Raw genomic sequence first — 22,436 nt, forward strand, 5'->3', positions numbered from 1 at the left:
ATTCACTCCTTCCTTCCCTCTCCCTCCTTTCTTCTCTGTCCCTCCCTTCTCCTTCCTTTTCAGTTTTTGTTTGTCTGCAGAGTCAGGGACCTAGGAATTTGTACAATCAAGCATTCTACCACTGAGCTACATCCCAGGCATAACTACAAGACAAATGGTCACTTTCGGTGTTCATTAAGAGGAGTTAATATAAAAACAGACTCACAGATGAACAACACTTGGAAGAACAGATTCTACTCCAACACACTAGTCTTTAAGAGTCAAGTTTGAGTTACACTCATTAAATTATATGCTTTACCAGCTATATCCTCAATAAAACTGTTAAATATAAGTCAGGTGCTGCAGGAGGTATGGGGCAAAACTTCATAACTCAAAAGAAATATTCCAGAGAGCTTAAGCTCTTCTACATGAAAGCCAGTAAAACCAAACACTGAACAAGCACTGGCACACAGAATAGATAAGATGGCTCCTGCGCATTAATAAAGAAATCCCTTCAACTAATTTGGTTCTTGATCAGCAGCCAATACAACGCCTTTGCTAAATGCAATCCTGACCCTTCTTTTCCCCCTGTGCAAGAGACATATGTGAAGAGGGTGCGAGCCACATGCTCCTACCAGAAAGAAACAGTGATCTGGCAATCATCACGGAACAGTTCAGAGGGAAAAAAGAAAAATGCTATCCTTAGTTTATTCCAGAATTTCAAAAGCATAAACTCCTGTCCTCACAAGCACAGTCTTTCTTCTCCTCAGCAAACTTGTTTCTGCCTGCCTACCTTTCCTAACTACTATTCTGCCTCACCTCCAGGGGGGGCCTTGGATTGTCTGATCAGTTTCAAATCCTTCTCCCGAAAACAAAAACCTTAAAAAGGAGGAGGGCGAAGAGGAGAAATCAGCACCAGACTGTAGGGGTCTGCCTTCCACACAACCATTCCTGTCCACGGCTGCCTGAGACTCTGGAGGGGCCTGTCTGGGCTCAATCCCTAGTGCTGCTCTTACTAACTGTGCATCTCCAGGGAAGTCACTTAAGCTCCTGTATCCCTCTATCTGTAAATCAGAATGAAGCTCCCACATCACAGTAATGCAACAAGACTAAACTTGGTCATTATTTGGAGATTGTATATTATATGTAAAATACTGAACAGACAGCAAAGAGAAGGTTAGAAGGGATCATCAAGTACTAGAGTAAGAAACTATTATAAGGCTAAAATGAACAGAGATGGATACAGAACGATTTACATAGCTAGACATGGTGGAGCATGCCTTTGATTCCCAACACTTAGGAGGCAGAGGACCTCTGTAAATTAGAGGCCAACCTGGTCTACAGGGTAAGACCTTGTCTCAAAAAAACAAAAGAACTTACAGACATATGTATTTACATGGGTCAGTAATTAGTGCACACACACACACAGACACATATGTGCATGTGTGTGTACAGACACATGTGTGCACAGACATACCCACCTCCCCCACAGGTTTATCAGCTTTAAGAGCACCTAGATGCAATTACAGCCCAATAGCAAGGAACACACCCAGAGCACAACTTTCAGGGTTTTTTGTGTTGTTTTATTCTGGGGGGAGTCACACTGAGGAGTGAATCCTGGAGGTCAGGAATGGGAGGCAAGCACTGGAACATTAAGGTCTACCCTCAGATCTTGGCTACCTGACACCATACCAGTAAAAAGAACCAAAGTTTATTAAAAAATGCCTGGTACTGGGCTGTGGCAAAAAAATTTACAATATGAGCCTAAGTGTGTTGTAGTGCCTGAAAATATTAAAAAAATAAAATGACAGAATGTGTTTAAAAACAATGTGGAGCTATCAAAAGATACAGGAACAAATGGACACAGCTCCCAACAGCTAAAGTCTAATGAAGTAGGTAATTCTGCATTGTAGCCATCAATCCACACTACTAAAATAACTGAACAAGCAAGTCAGGGGCTGGGAGCGCAGTGCAGAGTGCGTCCTTAGCAAAAGTGGCATCTGAAGCTCATGCCTTCAGCCGCCAGCAAATTTAACCAGCAGGGGAAAGGCAAATTTACAGCTGCTTCAGTCCTAAAACAAGTGGAGGAAGCCCAACTGCCCAACCCCTGTGTGGGACAAATGGCCTAACAGGCACACACTGCGAAACAGCAATGGAGAGCTAGAGAATGTACAAGCCTGGCAAACCCTGGCTGCCAGGCCACCAAGGTAAACAGTCACAAGCTCCTGCGAGCAGCACAGGGACAGTCTACCTGCCAGACTTCAATCTAACCTTCCCTCTGTCAAGGTCATTAAGAAACAAAACAAAAACCAGGAGAGTAGGCAAGACTATTCTACCAAATCAAAAATACCGATGAACTTTAAACAGTACCCTAGATGGGACTGTGGGACAGGCAGGGAAAGAGTGGATTCAAAGTGGCATCAGTTACTAACAATGAAGCAGTGACGGCACTTGTAAGAAATAGATTATATTAAGAACAGGAGTCTGGAGAGATGGCTCACAGGTTAAGCACTGGTTGCTCTTCCAGAGGTCCTGAGTTCAATTCCCAGCACCATACGGTAGGCTCATAACCATCTATAACAAGATCTGATGCCCTCTTTCAGCATGCAGAACACTGTACAAATAATAATAATAAATCTTAACAGAAGAGAAAAAAAAAGAACAGAAGAAGAGACTGGGAGTGGGCGCTCTGGGATAAGGTAAAGTGATCATCTGCAGCGTATGATCCGATCCCTAGAACTCAAAAGCTTTTATTTTTTTAAATAAAAGTTTGTGTTTAAATTTTTAATGTTTTAAATATGTTTCTCTTCCCAAATAGTTACCATAAAGCAGACTGAGTTCTGAGGTTCAATAGATCAAAGTCCCAGCTCACATGAGGCTAGACTCTGGGGTCAAGTCCAGAGCCTGAAATGCATACTTTCTGCAGATAATGTTGCTAAAAATATACATCTTTACTCCCTAGAAAATGAAATGTTATTTTCCTGATGTTTTTCCCAAAACCTGCCAAAAGCAGCAAAACTTTATTCATTAAAAAAAAATAAAAAAAAAAAAAAAAAAAAAAAAGCCTTGCCTAGAGGGTCTTTTATACTACTTTTCATAAAAGCTATATAATTTGTTATATTGCCTCATAATATGACAGAAGCAGTTTAAGAAACTCAACACAAACAATCAAACGGAGAGCAAAAATAGTAACCCTGCCCAGCAATTTACAGAAACATCCAATTTGGGGTTTTGGGAGAAAAAAGACTGTCAAACCTCATGTAGCCACAGTTTTTACTGGAAGGAAAAAAAAATCCCTGCATCCAAAATCAAAACATCTTACATGATTAACGGAGTCCTGGATGTTGATGAAGTGCCAGCACTAACCAGAGACACAGCTCAGAACTCAAATGACCGTGGCTGACAGTAGGGCAGAAGAGCACTGGAAAGGCAACAGAGCTATGTGGCAAAGGGTCTTCTGTCTTGCTCAGTTTTTACCAGTGGGAAGACTAGAGCACCAGGTGGAACAGCCAAACAAGCAAGCAACACCCCAAGATACAAAGAAGGGAGAGAGCGCCTTAGTACTGACTGGTGTTTGTGCTCCCACCCGCTCAACAGCCAACACTTCTTCTACCCACTTTAACTGACTTTAACTCAAGAGTAAAAGGAGAAGGGGCGGGGCCGTTCCACACAAGGAAACAGGAGCCCCCAAACAAGCCCCTTATCCCAGACATGGCATCACAACAGTCCAGCTCTGCTAACCAGGGAGCTTATGGGGCTTCCTTCCTACGGTAATGTGGTGACCACCAAAGCCTCACCACAGCATGGACTGGAGCAGCGACCAGATGGAGCCTCCTCCTCCACCCCTCCACCCCTCCCTCTGGCACTTTCTGACACTAGGTGCAGAACAGTTCGGGCAGAAACACACACAGCAGGCATGGTGCCCAGCACGGGTGGCTGAAGTCTCAGTACAGCCCACTCCTTTCATGAGGGAAAGTCAACAGGCCCAAGCTCCAGGGCTGTTCACAAGCAGTCATAGCTGCTCCTACAGAGACAGAGCTAAAGGGCTGTGATGCTCAAGGGGCAGCCTTCTACAACAAGCATGCACCTCCTGCTTCTCAGGCCCTGGAACGGACACAGGGATCCGAAAATGAGCAAGGAGACTGTGGTGCTTAGACTCTGGTAACCGCTGAGGTACTTCTCACGCCCTGTGTGTGCAGCACGCTCTTACCTGTCTGCTCAGGAAACATTCAGTGACCTGTAATAGCAAGCCTAACACCAACCTCTTCAAACAGGCGGATCCACAGCATAGGGTACAAAAAGAACATTGCAATTGGCATTTTAATCCATGAGGCAGAAATTCCTTTACACACTCAAATGAAAGGTTGGAGAGGACTCTGGTTTGAGAACTCAGACCGAAAGATGTGTCTTTCCTTGGTGTGCCCCTTGTGCTGTCTCTCTCCTCTGCTACCATCCCACATGCTCCTCCAACTCTGTCAGTCCAGCACTTCCAGAGAAAGGCCCAAGAGGACAGCTTTCTGCCAGAGACACACCTCAACCTAAAGAAATCCAACCCCACATCTTGTTCCACTCAGTTTCTCTCCATCCAGTTGTCAGTGCTCCAACTTTCCCGTCACTGATCCAACTCTCAGTCTTGGCCTGGTGAGCCACCTTGCAGGAAACCAGAAAGCTCGAAATTTATCTGACAGGTTTGGGGCTGCCAGCCGACGCCATATCTACTTATTCTCCCAAGGAGCCAAGAAATAAATGGACACCACCCCCACCAGTAGCTCACTGCCTTCAATCCTGTTTAACTATCTCCAATGGTTCCCTTGTGTTTATCATATCTGACTTATACTCCAGAATCTACATGGAAGCTATATTCTGGTCTAATCCAGCCAATACACAAAAACAGATCTGCAGCAAAGAGGACATGAAGATTACTGAGTTTGATTTCTGCTTTCACTGTGACCTCAAGCCTATGCCGGCCTCTCTTCATGTACTTCCCCTTCCATACCTTTAAGGGGCCTAGTGCATAAGGCCAGTAGGGTGCATTAAAGTAAGAACACCTACAGAGCCACGCCTGACACACAGTTAAGTACTCAGTATAAGATATTTGCTATGACTTTTCTTATTAACACTCAACTTGTGCCATTATTCTCTAAAAAAAAAAAAAATAATGTCCTTTAGTTCAAGCCATACTGGAACAAGCCCTTCTCATTCCCTCCGAGACCCTCTTTGACCAGTACCATATAAGCCTTTCTTGCTCACTCCTCTGCAATGTTCACTCTAAAACAATGTTCTTCCATGCCCCTACTAAATCTAAACCACACTTTCAGAAACAAGTCCATGCCCCTACTAAATCTAAACCACACTTTCAGAAACAACTCCCGCCCTCTCTCTTCTAAAGATGCTTTCTTATAGGGTCATGGACTGTGACCATTTTTTACATTTACTGAGAATCACATAACTTAATACTTAGAAAATGTTCCATATTACCTAATGCTGTGATTAAATAACTTAGTAATATTATCTAGCCTCCTTAAGGTGATCTATCTGGAGTCAACCATGGCTCAGCTTAAGTGTTCAACAAAAGCCTTAGAGACGAACAGAAGGACAGAACAACTTGGAGCTGGAAGGAAGCAGCAGGACCAAACTCCTTGGCAATCAACTATAGAAGACGTCACCTCCTCCACTCACCATCAAAATGATCAGTATTCTTTGCTAACCAGTCCAAGAAAATAACTCCACAGGCAGTAGCAACACAGTAGCCTAGACTCGGTGGCTTCATTACCTCCTCCATCTTTGGCTATATCTGACTCCACATAGCTGCCCCCCTTTGCCACACAATGACACCAGGAGAAAGACCCACTGCAGACCTGCAAAAGTCCCCACAGAAAAAACCACCCTATGGAGATTGTCATCTCTGGAATTCAGGCTTCCAGAAATAATTTTCTGTTGTTTAAACCATTCAACCAATTTAATCAAAGTATGGCTACTTTGTCACTGGTATTTGTTGCACTGTTGCAAACAAATATAAGTGCTTAGAAACAGATTCACACAAATACAGCCAGCTGGTCTTCACAAAGAAGCAAAACAATACAAAGAATTCCTGGCCAAGACTTCTAAACCATGCCTGCCCACCAATGCACACAGAGACCTTATACCTCTCACAAAAATCCATTCAGACTGGTTTGTAGATATTAAATGCAAAGCTACAAAAGTTCTACAAGATAACATACAAGAAAATCCAGGTCTGACACAGTTAAGGGAATGAAAAGGCAAGACAAAGAGGGAAAACCCTTTGTAAAAGACATGTCTAATAACAGGCATATACCCAGAATGTATAGAGAACTCACAAAAATTAACAAAAGCAATCCAAGCATTCCAATTTTTATTGTTTGTTTGAAATGAGGTCTTGCTATGCAAGCCCAAACTGGCTTGGAAGTTGAAATCCTCCTGCATCAACCCACTGAGTGCTAAGATTACGATGTATGCCACTGTGGCTGGCTCAAAATTAAATTTCTAAAAAATTTTGGATAGGTATCTTACTAAAAAAGACACAGAGACAACGAAATTCATAGCGGAAAGTATGTTGTCCAATACTGAGTGTTGTCAGAATTTGCAAATTAAAACAGGTGTCAGCACATACACAGTAGGGTGGCCCAAATCCAGAACACTGGAAACACCAATTGCTGACGAAGATGTGAAGCAGCCAGAACTGCCATTCAGTGCTGGGGGGAATGCAGACAGCCTCTCTGGAAGATACTACAGTTCCTCACAAAGCTAAAAACAGGCTCATCATGCGACCCAACAATATTAGTCCTTCCTGGTTACTCAAGTGTAATGAACACTTTTGTGTATGTAAGAGCCTGTATATGAATCATTTACTGCATTTCTACTTATGATACCAAAGCTTGGAAGCCATCTGAATATTTTTCAATAGGTGAATGAGTATGTCACCGAGGTTCAACCAAATCAACAATACAAGAAATGAGCTATCATGCCATAGAAAGACAAGGATGAATCTAAGGCAGACAGCTTAGTGAAAGAAGTCAGTCTAGAAGGCCGTATGTTATATAATTCCAGTTATATGACATTTTGGAAAGGAAAAACCATATGCAACACGCATAATATATAATATACACATGCTTGTATACCTGTATATATATCAGGAACTGATTTATGAGGGAAAGGAGGACAAAATGAATAGATGAATAGAGGATTTTCAGGACAGGGACGCTACTCTGTAAGCTAGGACAGTTTGTCACAGAACTGTGCAACACAGTTCCCTGTAAATGTGGACTTTTGTAATACAATGCAGCAACCTAGTTCATCTGTTTGTAACAAGCGTAACACTAAGGTCAAGTGGAAATGGAAGACTAGAGTTGAGCTTCCACCAGCCGTGGACTGGAGGACAGGCCTTATGGGAGCATAGGAAGGGTGAGGGACAGCAAGATGCTCCATATCTTAAAACGGCTCATAACTCAAAAACTACATGCCAGAACAGTCCCTGAATGAGGGTCCCTGGAAGAGACCACATTCTCAGTACAGTAGAAACTGCTTTTTAAAGGCTCCTCAAAAGCACAGACAGGCAACAATAACACCTAACCCTGCTTGGGTTTTTAAGAGTGTTGGGGCAGGAAGAGAGCATTTTTGGAATTAAAAATCAAGTCAAGCACGGCAGTACATGTCTATAATCCCAGCACTTGAAGGCTAAGGCAGGTGACAGCAAGTACGAGGCCAATCTGTGATACATATCTGTATAGTCCAGTCTGTACACAGGGTGAGATCCAATCCCTAAACCCAAAACCAAACAAAAATCCAAAACAAGCTTGCTGCTTATTGTGAACTGGAGTGCCACTCTATGTCAGCCACAAGGTCTAAGAAATTTCACACTAAAAATTAACATAAAAGTCTCTCTCAGAGCAAAAAGAATAGAAGTTTCTGGAGAAGGCAAAAGCAAAGCTGTTTTTGGAAAGATACATGCTCCCCCAACCTGAGTCACAGATTCTGATGGGAAAAAAATGAAATAAAATAAAAATCTACCACAATTAGAGGCCAGCACATAGAACAAGACCAACAAAAATTAGACCTGTCATAACTTAAAATTATAGAATGACACTTCAAAAGAAAATGTTAAAAAGTAATTTTTAAAAAATAAAACATAAAGGAGACAAAACTCAAGAAATTATGCAAAAGACTTGAAAAAATTAAAAAAGAACTTTTAGAAACATCATTATGATTTAAACAGCAATGGTCTATACAACATGTCCCTCCCAGATCCTACGTTGAAGCATTACTCAAAATATGGGGAGATGAGAATAAAGAGATGGCTCAGTGTGGTTAAGTGCCCTGGCTGCTCTTCCAAAGGTCCTGGTTCAATTCCCAGAACCCACACAGCAGCTCACAACCTTCTGTAACTCCACTTCCAGGGATTCTAACTGCCTATTCTGGCCTCTTCAAGGACCAGGCACACACAGAATCGCACACACACACACACACGCCTCAGAGACATATATGCAGACAAAACACACATACACATAAAATAATAAAAAATTAAATTAAAAGATTGGAAAATACAAAGAACACAAAATAATAAAGAGAAGTGAGACAGGGATACAGAAAGTAAAAAAAAAAAAATGCATACCACTTCACAATTTTCTACGGCTAATGAAGAATGTTACTTGCCAGATTAGAAAAAAAATAAATATTTCTTCTTAAATGTCACAAACAATATTGTGAAAAACCTCAGGACACCAGAGATGAAAAAGGAAATTTCAAAGTCAATCAGGAACAAAAAGACAGATTAGCTACAAATTAGACAGATTAGATAAACTAGCAGCAAATTTCTTAGGAATATGCAGAATACAAAAAAAAAGTCTCAGCAAACTACAATGTGGTAACAAAAACAAAGCAAGGCTATTTGGGGGTGGGGGTAGGTTTACCTCACATGGTTCCTGACTTCAGAAGAAAAAACCCTACCAAACATTTTCTCAGCACTGACTAGTGCAGGAAGGAGTAAGATGCCAGGAGGAACAGCAAGCCAAGAAACTGAGTCAGCATGAGGGCATCCATGAAAGATGACCATCTGTAGAATAGAAAGGTCCATGTAGCAACCTGGAGCATTTGTGAACAGTACAGAACCAAAGTAAAACACAGCACACACAAGCAGAACAGAGGGAGTGACCAGAGTTGCCATGCATGCAGGCAACCTTCAAAACTATAAAAAAATAAAAGCTAGAACTTTGAGTGGTGGGGAGGAGAGATTTCAGCAAGAAATCTCACCAAATAGCAACCAACAGCTTCCCAAGATCAGAAAGGCAAGACTGGCACTAATGAATTTGTAATGCACTACAGAATAAATTAAATGTGCTCCTATTTCTTTTCAAAGACACATTACGTTTATTTTCTGTGAGGGAGGGTACATGTCATGGTGTGCTTATGGAGGCTGGAGGGCAGCTTCCAGGTCAGTTCTCGCCACCACAGAGCCTTGGTGACACGAGCCTTTACCTGCTGAGCCATCTGGGCAGCTCAGCAAATTCTTAACCGGCACTCACCTGTACTCAGACTTCTGAAACATTATCTACCTTGTTCCCCAGTGTGCCTCTTACAAAGAAAAGTTGGCAATTTTCTTTGCCCACTTCAGTCCCAAAGGAGTGACTCTGTGTGTGTGTGTGTGTGTGTGTGTGTGTGTGTGTGTGTGTGTTATACCTATGTATACACATGTTCACCCAGCACGTACATATGTATCTTCCTCAGCCACTCTCCCCCTTCTTCTGTTGAGACAGGTTCTATCACCATACCAAGAGCTCACCAACTGGGTTAGACCGTCTAGCCTGCCAGCTCCAGGGATCCCCTGTCTCAGCTTGCCCCGCACTGGGCTCACAGGTGCGTGCCGCTGAACATGGCTTTTGTGTGGACACTGGCGGAATCTGAACTCAGATCCTCATGCTTCCTTGGCAAGCAAATTAGAAGCTTGCTAGCCAGCCTGCACACTCACTCTTCTGATGACTTCGTGGTTCTTACACACAGAGACCCAACTTTTCTTTAAGCTTTAAATCAAGATTAGTGTTTCCAGGAAGTCTTAAATTTCTGAATTTTAAAGCTTCATTGTTGTCCTCTAAGTGTTTCACTTCTACTTTAGAAATGCTACTTAGATGTACGGTATATTCATGCTTTGTTTCCTTGTATCAGAGCATAAGCTGCTCAAGATCAGGAAGGACACAGTGGGCTTCCTAACCGATCCAGCATTGCTGTGCTAGTTCTGTTCCCTGTAAGGATGAACCAACGTTCAAGCGCATTTTTCCTTCCAACGCTCAAAAAAGATGAATTCTGCAAAATGTGCACATATAAATATAACTGTATCTCACATACAAAAATAAGCCAAGTGTATAGGCCATTGTTTTCATCTTTGACATTACAGAAATGGGTTTTTTTAAATAGTCATTTTTCTAGTCTTTTCATTTATGCCAATTTTAAAAGGAGTCCATATGCTCAGGGCTAAAAATGAACAAGGTTAAGCCAAAGGAGGTCAGATATCATTAGCATAGCAAGGACTTTAATAAGAAATGAAATCGTGGCTCACAAAATGACTAATGTGCTGCCTTAAGTATCCCATAATTACCTTCTTGCTGTAGTATCAGCAGAGTTAGCTAGGGAAAAATTTATGAATCAAAAAAGGAGGCAAAATTATTGATGAGTTTTTTTTAAAGCTCTAAATAAATAGATATATTGTACTCAGAGATGAGAAGATTCAATGATGGTAAGATCTTAATTCTCCATAAACTGATCTGCAAATCTCACACAATTCCAATCAAAATCCCAGTAGGCTGTGTATGTGATAAAATACTGCAAAATGATACTCTAAGATTTTTTTAATGAGCGCATGCACAACCTGGTAAAAGCAGACTGAGCTTTTTAGTCTGCTGTGCAGACAGGAGATGGCCACTAGGAAGGGCTGAGTGCTGGACCCTGAGCCTGCTCTGTACTACCTGCCACCTTCCTAAGTTTACAATGATTTTTAACTAAAAAACAAAACAAAACAAAACTACAAAAATCCAGCAAGTTTTTATGTTTAACTTCAAAAATGATTCTAAAATATATATTTAAAAGCCAAGGATGTAAATAGAAAAGGCAATCTGAAAAGCAGAACAAGGCTGATGGACACATACTACCTGATTTCAAGACTTTCAAAACTACAGTGACCAAGAGTGCGGTAGCCACGAAAGCCCAGAGCACAGCTCAGCAGAGAGAAGCAAGCCTGCGCAGAGTCCAGATGTGTGCAGCTAACTGATTTCCCCTTAGTGGCCACAAGCGTCACCCCGGAAGACATTCCTCAGTGACAGAACTCACAAGAGTGGCTACAGCCTGGAGAGGGCCACACTAACTGTGGTTTAGTTGGGGAGAACACAAGGAAACTTCCTGGAATGTTCTGGAACCGTATGGAATGTTCCACCTCCACAGGAGACTGGGTCACACAGCTGTATACATTTGTCAAAAACTATGTAACTGAAACATATGTAACCTGTGCTTTACTACAATTTACAGACTTTTCTATTTATTTATATGTGAGTGTGCCTGCCTAGGTATGTGCATCATGCAGGTGCAGCTGCCCTCAGAGGCCAGAGGCTGTCAGATCGCCTGCACTAGAGGAGCTGCCTCATGTGGGTCCTGGGAACTGAACCCAGGTACTCTGTCAGAGGAGTGCAAACTCTTACCTGAGAAGCCATCTCTCCAGCCCCACGTAATTTTTTAAAAATATACAACAGTACACAAATTTGTAAAAATATTTGTACCTAAACACTGGGAGAAAATAGATCACGTTAAACTTTTATGGCAGAGTAAAAACATGTCACCTGTACCCTGGTCCACTAACCCTTTTAGGAACACTCTGAATCTGCACCAGTGATCCAGAAGGCCAGAACTTTTCTCGTTTCCCTAATGTTTGTTTCAGTACCTGGAAGGAACCGATTTCGTCACTTGGTCCTTTGTCATTTGGGCCTTCAAGGGATTGGGGCTGAGCCCGTTCTATTACTCTTTGCCTCTCTGCTGTGATCGGAACAAGCCTCCCCCTGCCACACACTACCACAGCCATGACATACTACTGCAAATTCACAGGCCCAGAGGAACCAGACTAAGTGTCCAGGCATGGAAACCTTTCAAACTATGAGCCAAACTAAGCTTCTTCCTTCATTAAGTTGGTTCTCTCACGCATTTTGTTACAGTGGCAAAGTGAAAACGCATATCCTTAGTTTATTCCAAACAACCCTGCAGCACAGTCCCAATACCCCTGAAACTTCCTGGGATTCTTTTGGTCCAGGAAATCAAAACTATTTTCAGAACAATACAAAAATGCTATTGCCACCAAGACTGTGCTGACGTGCCTTAGCACGGATCAAGGAAGAAGACACATGGTAACTAGCACTCACACATTCTTCCCTGCCACACACTCAAAGGGGAAAAAACTTTTTACCAAAGAATGTCTTTGTTGGAATACAACATTACGACTTTTTTTAAATCTTGACCCTGGTATACATGCTGTTTCATAGTCTATGTGACGAAACTGAACGTGTATACAAGACACTTCCACAGCACCATAGCTCCTCTGCAATTATGAGTTACAAGCTGAACTGGCCACTTTTCCATGGCATAGAGTTTTACTCAAAATGACTACAGATAAACTGGGTTGTTCATAACTGGGTATGAAACAGACATTTCCTTGAAAATGAATTAAGTGCATCTGTCATATCAATGAAACAACTGATGGACAGCATTTGTGGCAGCCAATGCATCTCTCACTTCAAAGCAGAATCAGACTCCTGGGAAACAGTTTAAGACCTTTCTAAAGACAGAACATAAGAGCCTGTTTGTGGAGTTTGAAGAAGACCCAGATAACATAGGTTGAAACCTGCATTCTTCCGAATGGCCAAAGCATGGTGATAAAAGAACCATGCAGGAATGACAAAAGCAGAGAGTCCGGAACAGAACTTGAACAGAACAGTAACAGCATGCAGACTGACCTCCACTCTCCAGCTCCACATCACAGTTAACCCTTAGGAAGCCACCACTTCTCAAGTGGCAGAATATCAGAGAAGAATATACATCACCAAATACTTGAAAAGTCTATTCTCTTTTCCAGCTCTGTAGGCCCACATCTTCTTCATATTCTTCAGCCAAACATTGCCACAAGTCAGAGAAATAGGACTGAGACTCTGTATTCTTTTTAACCAAGAGTAAACACATTTTTTTCAAAAGGTACAGCAATGCCACGCTTCGTTCTTTTTTTTTAAGAATTTATTTTTCATTAAAATATAATTTATTATGACAGGTTTATTACTAGCAATATTTTTAATATCTCAGATATATTTGCTAATATGGTAAGCAGCAATGGCTATCACTAATATGTACAACTTCGGGATTCTCCAGCAAGTGTTTCTGTCCTTTCTCTCAGATCTATTCTCATGACTGTCAGAATGCTGCAGGGCACTGCTAGCGTCGTTACTCCCACAGGAGAGCCTTCTGTGCCCCCAGAGCTCAGGTTGTATGTAGCCTATGTCTGCTGGCTTTCAACAAGTTTGGCCCTGCTTAATCCAGCAGATCTTTTTTCTGCATGTTCCATCCACACGCCTTCCATGCTTGTTCATCTCTCCTGTAGCTCTCAAACCTTTACCCACCATTCACTGAGCTGCATGGCTGCCTACCTTTATCCCCTACTTTCTCCAAGCTACCTAAATCTTACTGGTTCTTCAAGACCCCTGAGCAAAACGGACAGAGCCTTGAATGTCAGGCATAAGCATGTATTCATTAGCAGTGAAGAGAGTGTTCAGGCAAAGAAAGGCAGAAAATTTATACAGAAAAAAAAAAAAAATCCTACTACTTCAAATTCCTAACAAGAGTTTAAGCAACATAACAACAAAATGTCTTACTGAAAACCAGTCATGCAATTTCAGGACAAAGACTGGGAACCCTAACCTATAATCTCAGGTTGAGGTAGTTGCAACAGAAACACAGCCTCTTCCAGATTATAAAAAAGAACTGTAAAAAACCAAACAACAGCAAAAAGAACACATGATTCCAGTTCTTGACTTTAAGGGTTTTTTTTTCCCTATTGCTGAGAAAAGTTCCTTTCCTAAAAACTCAATCATATTTTAAAGTAGCAACATGTACAAAGAACCTAGCAGCGAATTTATTAGAGTTGAGAATCCCTTATCAACTGTGAACCAAAATATTTGGGATTTCTCTAAACACTGGAATTATTTCATATACATAGAAATCCACTTGTTTCATACGTACAGACAGCCTAGAGGAAATATTACTCAATGTTTTCTCAGCATACCTGCATTCATCCAATGAGATCAGGATTGACTTTCCCTCTTGCGACATCAGTCAGTGCCACACCACTTTGTATTTTGTACTTCAGACTTTTGGATTAGGGAAATTTCAAACCCACTTTTAGCCACTAAATCTTGGCAGAAAATGACAATGACTTCTGCTGTAAATAGCAACTCTGAGCCTTGCTTAATATACAGAAAAGACACTAAGCCTACTGACTTAATTTAGGCCTTAAGATCTGTAATGCCTAAGTCCTTCTGTACCCACTAATGCCAGAGCCGTGGGACTACCCCACACCCACTCCTCTTCTGTGATTCCTGCCAGTCTAAAACAGTGATCGTTCCTTCCACTCATGTGCCTTTCATACCTCTGTATCACTGTACTTCTTCTTTCCAGATACTGAGACTCTGAAACTATCAGTCACTTTTTTTAGGCCCTCAAGATACAGCATGAATTTAAGCAAAATTGTTCTGGATTTACACTCCAGCAAGACATGACAGGTAGTGACATACGCTACAATGAGAAAATAAGGAAAAAATGAGAAGAGTTGAACTTTCTTTGAATGTGACCAAATGAAAGCTTGGTGCGTGCATGGGTTTCTCTGAATGCTGGGAGCTGATGGACACACAGAGTGATCTCCGTGGTGGGTGCCGGGTTGCTATAAGGGACCATTTCACATGAACATTCTGAGCAGATGCTTAAATCCCAGAAGAAAGAAGCCTTCCTCTAAGTTAACAATATTTTCTTGGGATTTATCATTCTAAACAATTATTCACTTTTGGTGCCAAAGTGTTTAATTCTAATTTACTTGTATTCCTAATGAAGGCTCTCAAATATTCTAGTTCTACAAACTCTAAATCGTTCCAGAAAGACAGACAACGGGTGGAGGGTAACAGACAGACTCATCTAAACTTGCAAATGCTAACTGTAACACTAAGTTTTTGATTGGACTAACCATGTGCCCTCAGACATAATGGAAAGAAAAAAAAAAATACAGATTCCAGGAAGAAAAACAGAGATTCTAGGTAGAGACAGGAAGTACAGAAGCAAAGGTTAGTGTGAAAGGGTAGCAGGAAAAATATATAGACACACTAGCAGCATTTGGCCATGACAGTCCCAACACTTTCCCAAGCATCACCAGTAGAACTAAAGAGCCTAAGACCCATACAGGGGAATGAAGAAACTGGCCTGGGGTCAGGGAGCTAGTAGGCGGTAACAGTTGGCAGCCTGCCTCTAGAACCATGCTCTTTAAATTGCCATGATGCTACAGAGAGGTCAGCTGGGGAGAGCACAGGGCATCTAGGAAGTCTTGAAGCTAGAACAAGGTTCACTGTGATAAAACGAGGAAACCAATAAGGTTTTGGTCTCAAACTTTGATAACTAAAAGTGGGCATACATTTTATGGTACTATAAATCCCTGTCATTTTTACCACTCACGGTCCCTAATAAACCTGCTTTTATATTATAGTTATTCAGTGTTTGATGGCTGTTCAGTCATTTCTCACAAGAGAATTTACCCTATTCATCTCAATACAAAATCATGCATTTGATGTACAATTACAGAGAGCACATGGACCAAGCAAAGATAGGAGGCAAACACCCTCTTCAAGGAATGAAGTCTGATAATCTGATTTTGTTTGCTTGCTTTTTAAAAAAGCTTGCTAGAGAAATCACCCCCAAATCTGTTTTCCTGTTCCTTTCTACCTCAGACTGCCCCTAATGCTGAGGAATGCACCCTCACTGACTTCAGATGAGTTTTAAGTTCGTGACCATTTCCTCTGGTCTCTGGGCTCTCTAAACTAGTGGTTCTCAACTCTTCTAATGCTGTGACTCTTTAATACAGTTCCTCATGTTGTGGTGACCCCAAACCACAAAAGTATTTTTGTTACTACTTCATAACTGTAATTTTGCTACTGTTATGAATCACAGCGTAAATATCTGTTTTCCAATGGTCTTAGGTGACCCTTGTGAAAGTCATTCAACACCGATCTCATAGGGGTCACACCCCACAGCTTAAAAACCACTGCTCTAGACCCTGCCTTCCTCAGATGGGAAAGTGAGCAGAACTCCAGGCAGCCATAGTCCAGTTTCTTCAGTGCTTAAAGTCTGCACATTCTCTATAACAACAGTTGTCACCAAGTATGGTGACAGAAGCCTACAATCCCAGTACACAGGAGGCAGCCTAGGCTAAGACTGCCTATCTCAAAAACAACAAACAAAATACCAACAAAGCTCTGAGATTAAAATAAAAAAGTTTTATTTTTGCAGTGCTAAGTATATTGAAAAACTGTTCTTTGTTGACATTAATCTGGATGCCTTGAAAAATGCAGTCACAAGGAAACCAACACACGTTCTCAAATACATACACAATGATTTTCTGACTCTAGTACCTATGTCTCCAGTGTTTTCTCCTGTCCAATTTCCTATCTATTTCAAATCTAATATAGGTGGCCACATAAATACAGCTTTGGGGCTTAACCACCCTGCAGCCTTTACTTCTGAGGGAACGACTTCCAAATATATGTAGATTTAAAAAAAGGAATGTCAACATTTCTAAAATATGTCCTATAAGGCACTAGTTCTGAGGAGAAGCAATAGGTATCACAGAGAAAAAGTATCCCCACTTAAAGTTTGCCAGGTCACACAAAGTTTAGCAGCAGAAACCTTTATTGCTGCTGTTGTAGGTCATGGGTGTGGAGGTCAAAGGGCAACTCTATGGTGTGCATTTTCTCCTTCTACCTTTACGTGGAATCAACCTCAGGCTGTGAAGCTTTAAGACAAGCTCTTTTTACCTGCTGAGCCATCTCACACTTGAGTCTCTACCGTACCCATGGTGCGGCTTTCCCTGGAGCATCCAACCATGCTTAGACATCACCTGTGCAGATTGTGACTAATACCTGAAAGTCTAATCCAGAAGTCAGAGATGGCTCCAATGACTCAAGCCATAGCATACAGTCAAAACTGAGGCAAAGCGCTTAGAACTCAAGGGTTGGGCGCAGGGCTGGGGATAGCCATGAGACTACATAGTAGGTTTCTCCAATGAACCTAGAAAAGTGAAGACTTTAGGGGTAGGAATAATTTGAACTAGCTGGAAAAGTGTCTGCCTATAAAAAGACAATATAACACATGCAGATATGACATGTAGAAAGTATGATCTATATAGAACTTCCCAATTTTTCCAAGACAGTTCTTCCAATGACAAACCTGTGGTCATTAGCCTCATGGAGAATGTAAAGAATGCTTACATGTCTGCCAACTTTTGACATGTGGCACAACATAGTCATCTAAAAAGTTCATACTTAAGAACCATGGAATAAATTACTAAAGAAAAAAGATCTTCCCCCCTTTCCATAACCTGGAGTACGTTTATGATTAAGTATGTTTATGATTTTGTGTTTGGGTTGCATTCTAGCTATCCTGAATCACATGTGGCTCGTGGCTGGACATGTTTGCTGGGCCATTTCACATGATAAAAAACAAACACATCAAACAGAAGGCTTCTTAATTTCAGAGCACTCCATGAGCCTCCTGGAACCCAACCACAGAGCTCCACTTGCCAGTCTTGCAGTTTCTAAGTAATGCTGGTGCAGATGCTTCACGGCTGATAAACTCTGTGCAGAGTTATGTGGCACTTAAAAGATAAGATAATTTCTCTTTTTAAAGGTGTATCTTCAAGTAGTCTCCAACAGTGCAGAACAAATGCACAATTGCACAGGCCCAAGAAAAAAAAAGAACGGAACTTATTCTGGGGTAAAACTCAAGTCGTTCACGTAGCACCCAAAACCTACAAGGACCTACAATGGTAAGAAGAGCCTTCCACAAATTAATCCTGAGATGCTAAGTGCATTTTCCAGGCTGCACAGCTGCTGGATCCTAGATCCTAGCACCCCTGTTCAGCTGTCTGTGACCAAGCTACAAATACAGTAACTGTGTTACTGCAGTGGGTGGGAGGTTTTCAAAACAAAAACCCCTCCAAACATCAACCTCCCAAGAATTACTGTGATTACTCTAACTTATTTACTTAACAGAAACATCCCGTTCTTAGCACCTACTTGCTGAGAGCTTGAAGAGTAAAGCTCATACACCAGCTTCGGGAAGCGAGACTCACTTCTCCCCAACTATCAGCAGCACGTGTGTCAGAAACATCTAACAGCAAAACCAATGTGGAAAATGTGTATCTTCACCGCATGACTTGGTTGTAGGCAAGAAGGAAGTCTGAGCTTTGGGCTGCTTAGCAGGCTGGAGGTATGGGTCTCTGGCAGGTGGGAATCAAACACCTATGATCTGATGTTCACTGGCAGGCCACGAAAGCAAGTGAGGCCTGGCTGCCTATCAGAAGTGGGGAGTTACCAAAAGAGCCACACGAACCTCAGAGTGTGGGGACAATCCAAATGTTGAAGGCAGAGCATGCCTCTGTCTCTTCCCTGGAAATTCAGTACAGCATAATCTGTCCACGTTTACAGAGACGGTGCCTCCCACTGATGGAGAACCCAGACTCCAAACCAGTCAGCTTTTACCTCTGCCACCTACCAACTGCACAGTTATTTAAACCTCCCTATGTCTGCTTCTTCAGTTGTGTCTACCTCACAAGACTGGAAGGAAACTCTCAGCAAATGCCTGCCAGATGATAAGCACTCCAGAAATGTTAGCTAGCATCAATCATTAATGGCTGACAGGATTAATCACTCTGTTGTATTTCGATTACATTCAGATGTCCTTAGAAAAATTACAGGTCGGTTACTACACCTATATTTCGTGTGTTTGCTTTGGGACAGTCTTATTCTGTAACCTATACTCACATATATGCCAGGCTGGCCCTGAACTGGTGGCCAGCATTCTCCTGCCTCAGCTTCCCAAGAGCTGAGATTACAGACATGTGCTACCAAATTGACTTCTTCATTTTGTTTTGTTTTTAAAGATTTATTTATTTTATGTATATGAGTGTTCTATCTGCATTTACATCCACCAGAAGAGGGAATCAGTTCACATTATAGATGGTTGTGAGTCACCATGTAGTCGCCAGGAATTGAACTCATGACCTTCGGAAAAGCACACAGTGCTCTTAACTGCTGAGCCATCTCTCCAGCCCCGTTGGGTTGTTTTTAAATATAGTAAATGCATGGCTAATTATTCCTATCAAGGATCTACCAGTATTTACCAATAACCTGGGCACAAAACCATCCTTTGCTACATAACAATTTCAAAGTCAGTCAAAACACCCACACACGCACACATACACACTTGCCAAAACTTACTGTATACGTTGCCACTTAAGAGATATAAAATTAAACTTTTCAACTACTATAATTGGACTCCTCCAGACAGTTATTAGCTCCTTGGATTTGAATACATTTCTACCATTATTCCTACCAGGACTAACCCCAACAGCCTAGGAAAGAGAAGTGCCCCTTCCCTTCAATACACCCTCAATACACCCTGGACATCAGGACAAAGAGAACTTTTTGAAGTCTAAACATTTACTTTCTTATGTGTGTGCACGAGGGTGCACGGGTGAGTGTGTGTGTGTGAGTGAGTGTGTGTGTGTGTGTGTGTGTGTGTGTGTGTGTGTGCGCACTTGTGGAGGCCAGAGAGCAGCTCTGGAGTTGGTGTTCTTGTTATGCTTTTGGTGTGTTCTAACTCAAGCAAGCCTGGGCTTCTGCCCAGAAGTTCAAAACTAAATTGGACACAGTTATGCATGTCTACATGTCTACCATTCAGGGGGCATAAGTGGAGGATTATGAGTCTCAGGCCAGCATGGGATACATAGCAAGATCTTGTATATTGAAAATAAAAGAAAAAGAAAGAAACGAAAGGGGCCTGGAAAGACAGCTCAGCAGTTCAGAGCGAGCTCTTCTCCCAGGCCTGACATTTGTTCCCAGCACCCATGCCAGGTGGTTCACAATTGCCTGCAACTTCAGCTCCAAGAGATTATTAGATGTGCTCTTCTGGCCTTCATGGACACCTTTGTGTGAACATCCAAGCACCCAACACCTTTTAAGAAAGAAAGGACAAACCCATAACTAATTTCTCTCCCCTTGCATGACTCCTGTAAGTCCCATATCTAAAAGGTCAACAGGAACCAGGGACCACAGCCACCCTCTTGTGGCTGCTCACAATCCTCTCCGTGGCTGTCCTCTGAATCATGCTCCCCTATGTGGCATCGCCCCATCCCTCCACAAGCCTGAGCAACGCCAGGTTGTGGCCAGAAGCTGAGAGACTGAAGCACGACCAATCAGGTCGGCCTGTTCTGTGCCGGCAGCCCTCCCCATCCTCTCTGCAGCACAAAATACAACGGTAATAAAATGACTGCTATTTAATGTTGTTCTTCTCTCCCCCCCCCCCAAAAAAAATTGACTTCAAATAAATCTGGTCCATTCTCACCTTTAGTTGTCAGAGCTCAAGTTCACCAACACACGCCTGCTAAGTTATACGTTACAGTTATGCTCAGTACACCTTTGTCAACAGAGGAAAATGGTGTGATATGTGAAAGAGACAAGCATCTCACTCACAAAAGAGCTGCGGCACCGTACTGCTACCTCACTTTACGCGGTCCACTGATGCAAGAGTAAAAACCCATTGATTTAGCAAGCGTTTAAAAAGAAGAAAAGACTAAACTTTCCAACGCAATACTAAGTTTCTCTAGGCATCCTCAGGTGTTCTGTGAAACAGGAGTCCAACTTCAGTTACCAAGTAAGTAGATACGCGACTAAATCAAGGCTGCTGCCACATTTGGCAGCATCCACCTCCCTTCCTGGCAGACTCCGCGAGGCCAAGAGTTGAGCTGGCCTGGGAAGAATGATTTATCTTCCCACATTTAGAAGTGGTCCCTTTGCAACAGAGACACTGTGCTGCTAATGAGCTTTGAATTCTAACCCTGTCAAACCAGTACCCTTCCTAAATACTCCAGTCACAAAAAAAAAAAAAAAAAAAAAAAAAAAAAGAAAAGGAAAATCTGATTCCTGTGAGTCACAGACAAAAACAAACACCACTGTCCAGTTCTTTTTGGAAGAAAAAAACAAAACAAAGTTGCTTTCTTGCCTCCCCAAACAAAGTGACAGCTTGGGAAATTACAAGGACCTGACAGGCAGATGTTAAGAGGCTAAAGGCTAAGGCACAAGCAGATGTTAAGAGGCTAAAGGCTACTGCTGTCGATGGAGGCTGCCCAGCGTCAGAGCAGAACCAGCAGGCCCGGGCGGGTGGCAGCTCCCAGCCGCCGGGTCCCGACAGGCACGCAGGTTTATCAAACGCCAACCCCCGGCAGCCGGGTTCGTCACACAGACCCTGCCCAGGCAACAAGCGCCCGGGCGGCTCTGCACTCCCGGGAGCGCCGCGGCTCCAGCGCAGCCCTGCCCCGGGACTGCGCGCAGGAGCGGCCAGGGACCGCGTCCCCGGCCCGGCTCCGGCGAGGACGCCGAGGGCTGCGGGTCCCACGCCCGCCCGGCTCTTTGTTCCGTCCGGGCGGCGCAGGCCCCGGGCTCGGCGGCCCCTGCCCTCACCTTGTAGACGTCGCCGTAGGTGCCGCTGCCGATGCGCTGGATCAGCTCGAAGTCCTCCTGCGGGTTCCGGCGGGACAGGTCGAAGCCCGGGTTCATGGCGGGCCCCGGGTGCCCCCCGCCTCCCTCCCGGCCCGGGGAGGGGGGGCGCTCAGGGGGGCCGCACGGAGGGAGCGCCCGCGGCCGGCCCGGCTCCGCCGCCGGTCACAATCGCCCGGCTGCACGCCGCGGCCGCCGCCGACCACGACGAGCCGCCCGGCGTCCCCGCCCCCCGCCGCCGCGCCGAGCCGGGTCACACCCACCAGGAGAGGAGCGCGCCCGCAGCCCCTCGCTCGGGGTGCAGCTCCAACATGGCTTCCGCCCGCCGCTCCGCCCGCCCGCCCTCCTCCCGTTCCCGGCCCGCGCGCCACTGCGCAGCCGCCATCCCGTTGGCCGCGCGCTCCCGGCGGGCTCCGCGCGCTCCCGGTCTGTGCGCCCGTCGGGACGCGCGGGACGCGCCAGGCTCCCGGCAGCAAACTTAGACGCGCTGCCTGGGGTCCCGGCCCTGAGCAGGTAGAACTGTGAATGTGCAAGAGGGTTAGCCTCGACTCCTTAGGAGCAGGTGCCACCGGGAGCCCCCGACCCTTCCTCCTAGGTTTTGGGGGAGGAGGT

At 43.6% G+C, this 22,436-nt stretch overlaps 1 protein-coding gene across 2 annotated transcripts in view; it reads right to left on the reverse strand.

Annotated features, from left to right (window-relative positions):
• Window positions 1-22,144, reverse strand: part of Map4k3 (mitogen-activated protein kinase kinase kinase kinase 3) — a 149,644-nt gene extending 127,500 nt beyond the window's left edge. For both annotated transcript variants that reach the window (XM_055618857.1, XM_055618848.1), the window contains exon 1: window positions 21,789-22,144. In XM_055618857.1, coding sequence (XP_055474832.1) covers window positions 21,789-21,884 — 96 coding nt within the window. In that variant the 5' untranslated portion in view covers window positions 21,885-22,144. The remainder of the gene's footprint in view (window positions 1-21,788) is intronic.
• Between the last annotated feature and the right edge of the window lie 292 nt (window positions 22,145-22,436).

This window comes from Psammomys obesus, unplaced genomic scaffold (genome assembly GCF_907164565.1).
Source record: "Psammomys obesus unplaced genomic scaffold, mPsaObe1.curated_primary_1811, whole genome shotgun sequence".
Classification (NCBI taxonomy): domain Eukaryota; kingdom Metazoa; phylum Chordata; class Mammalia; order Rodentia; family Muridae; genus Psammomys; species Psammomys obesus.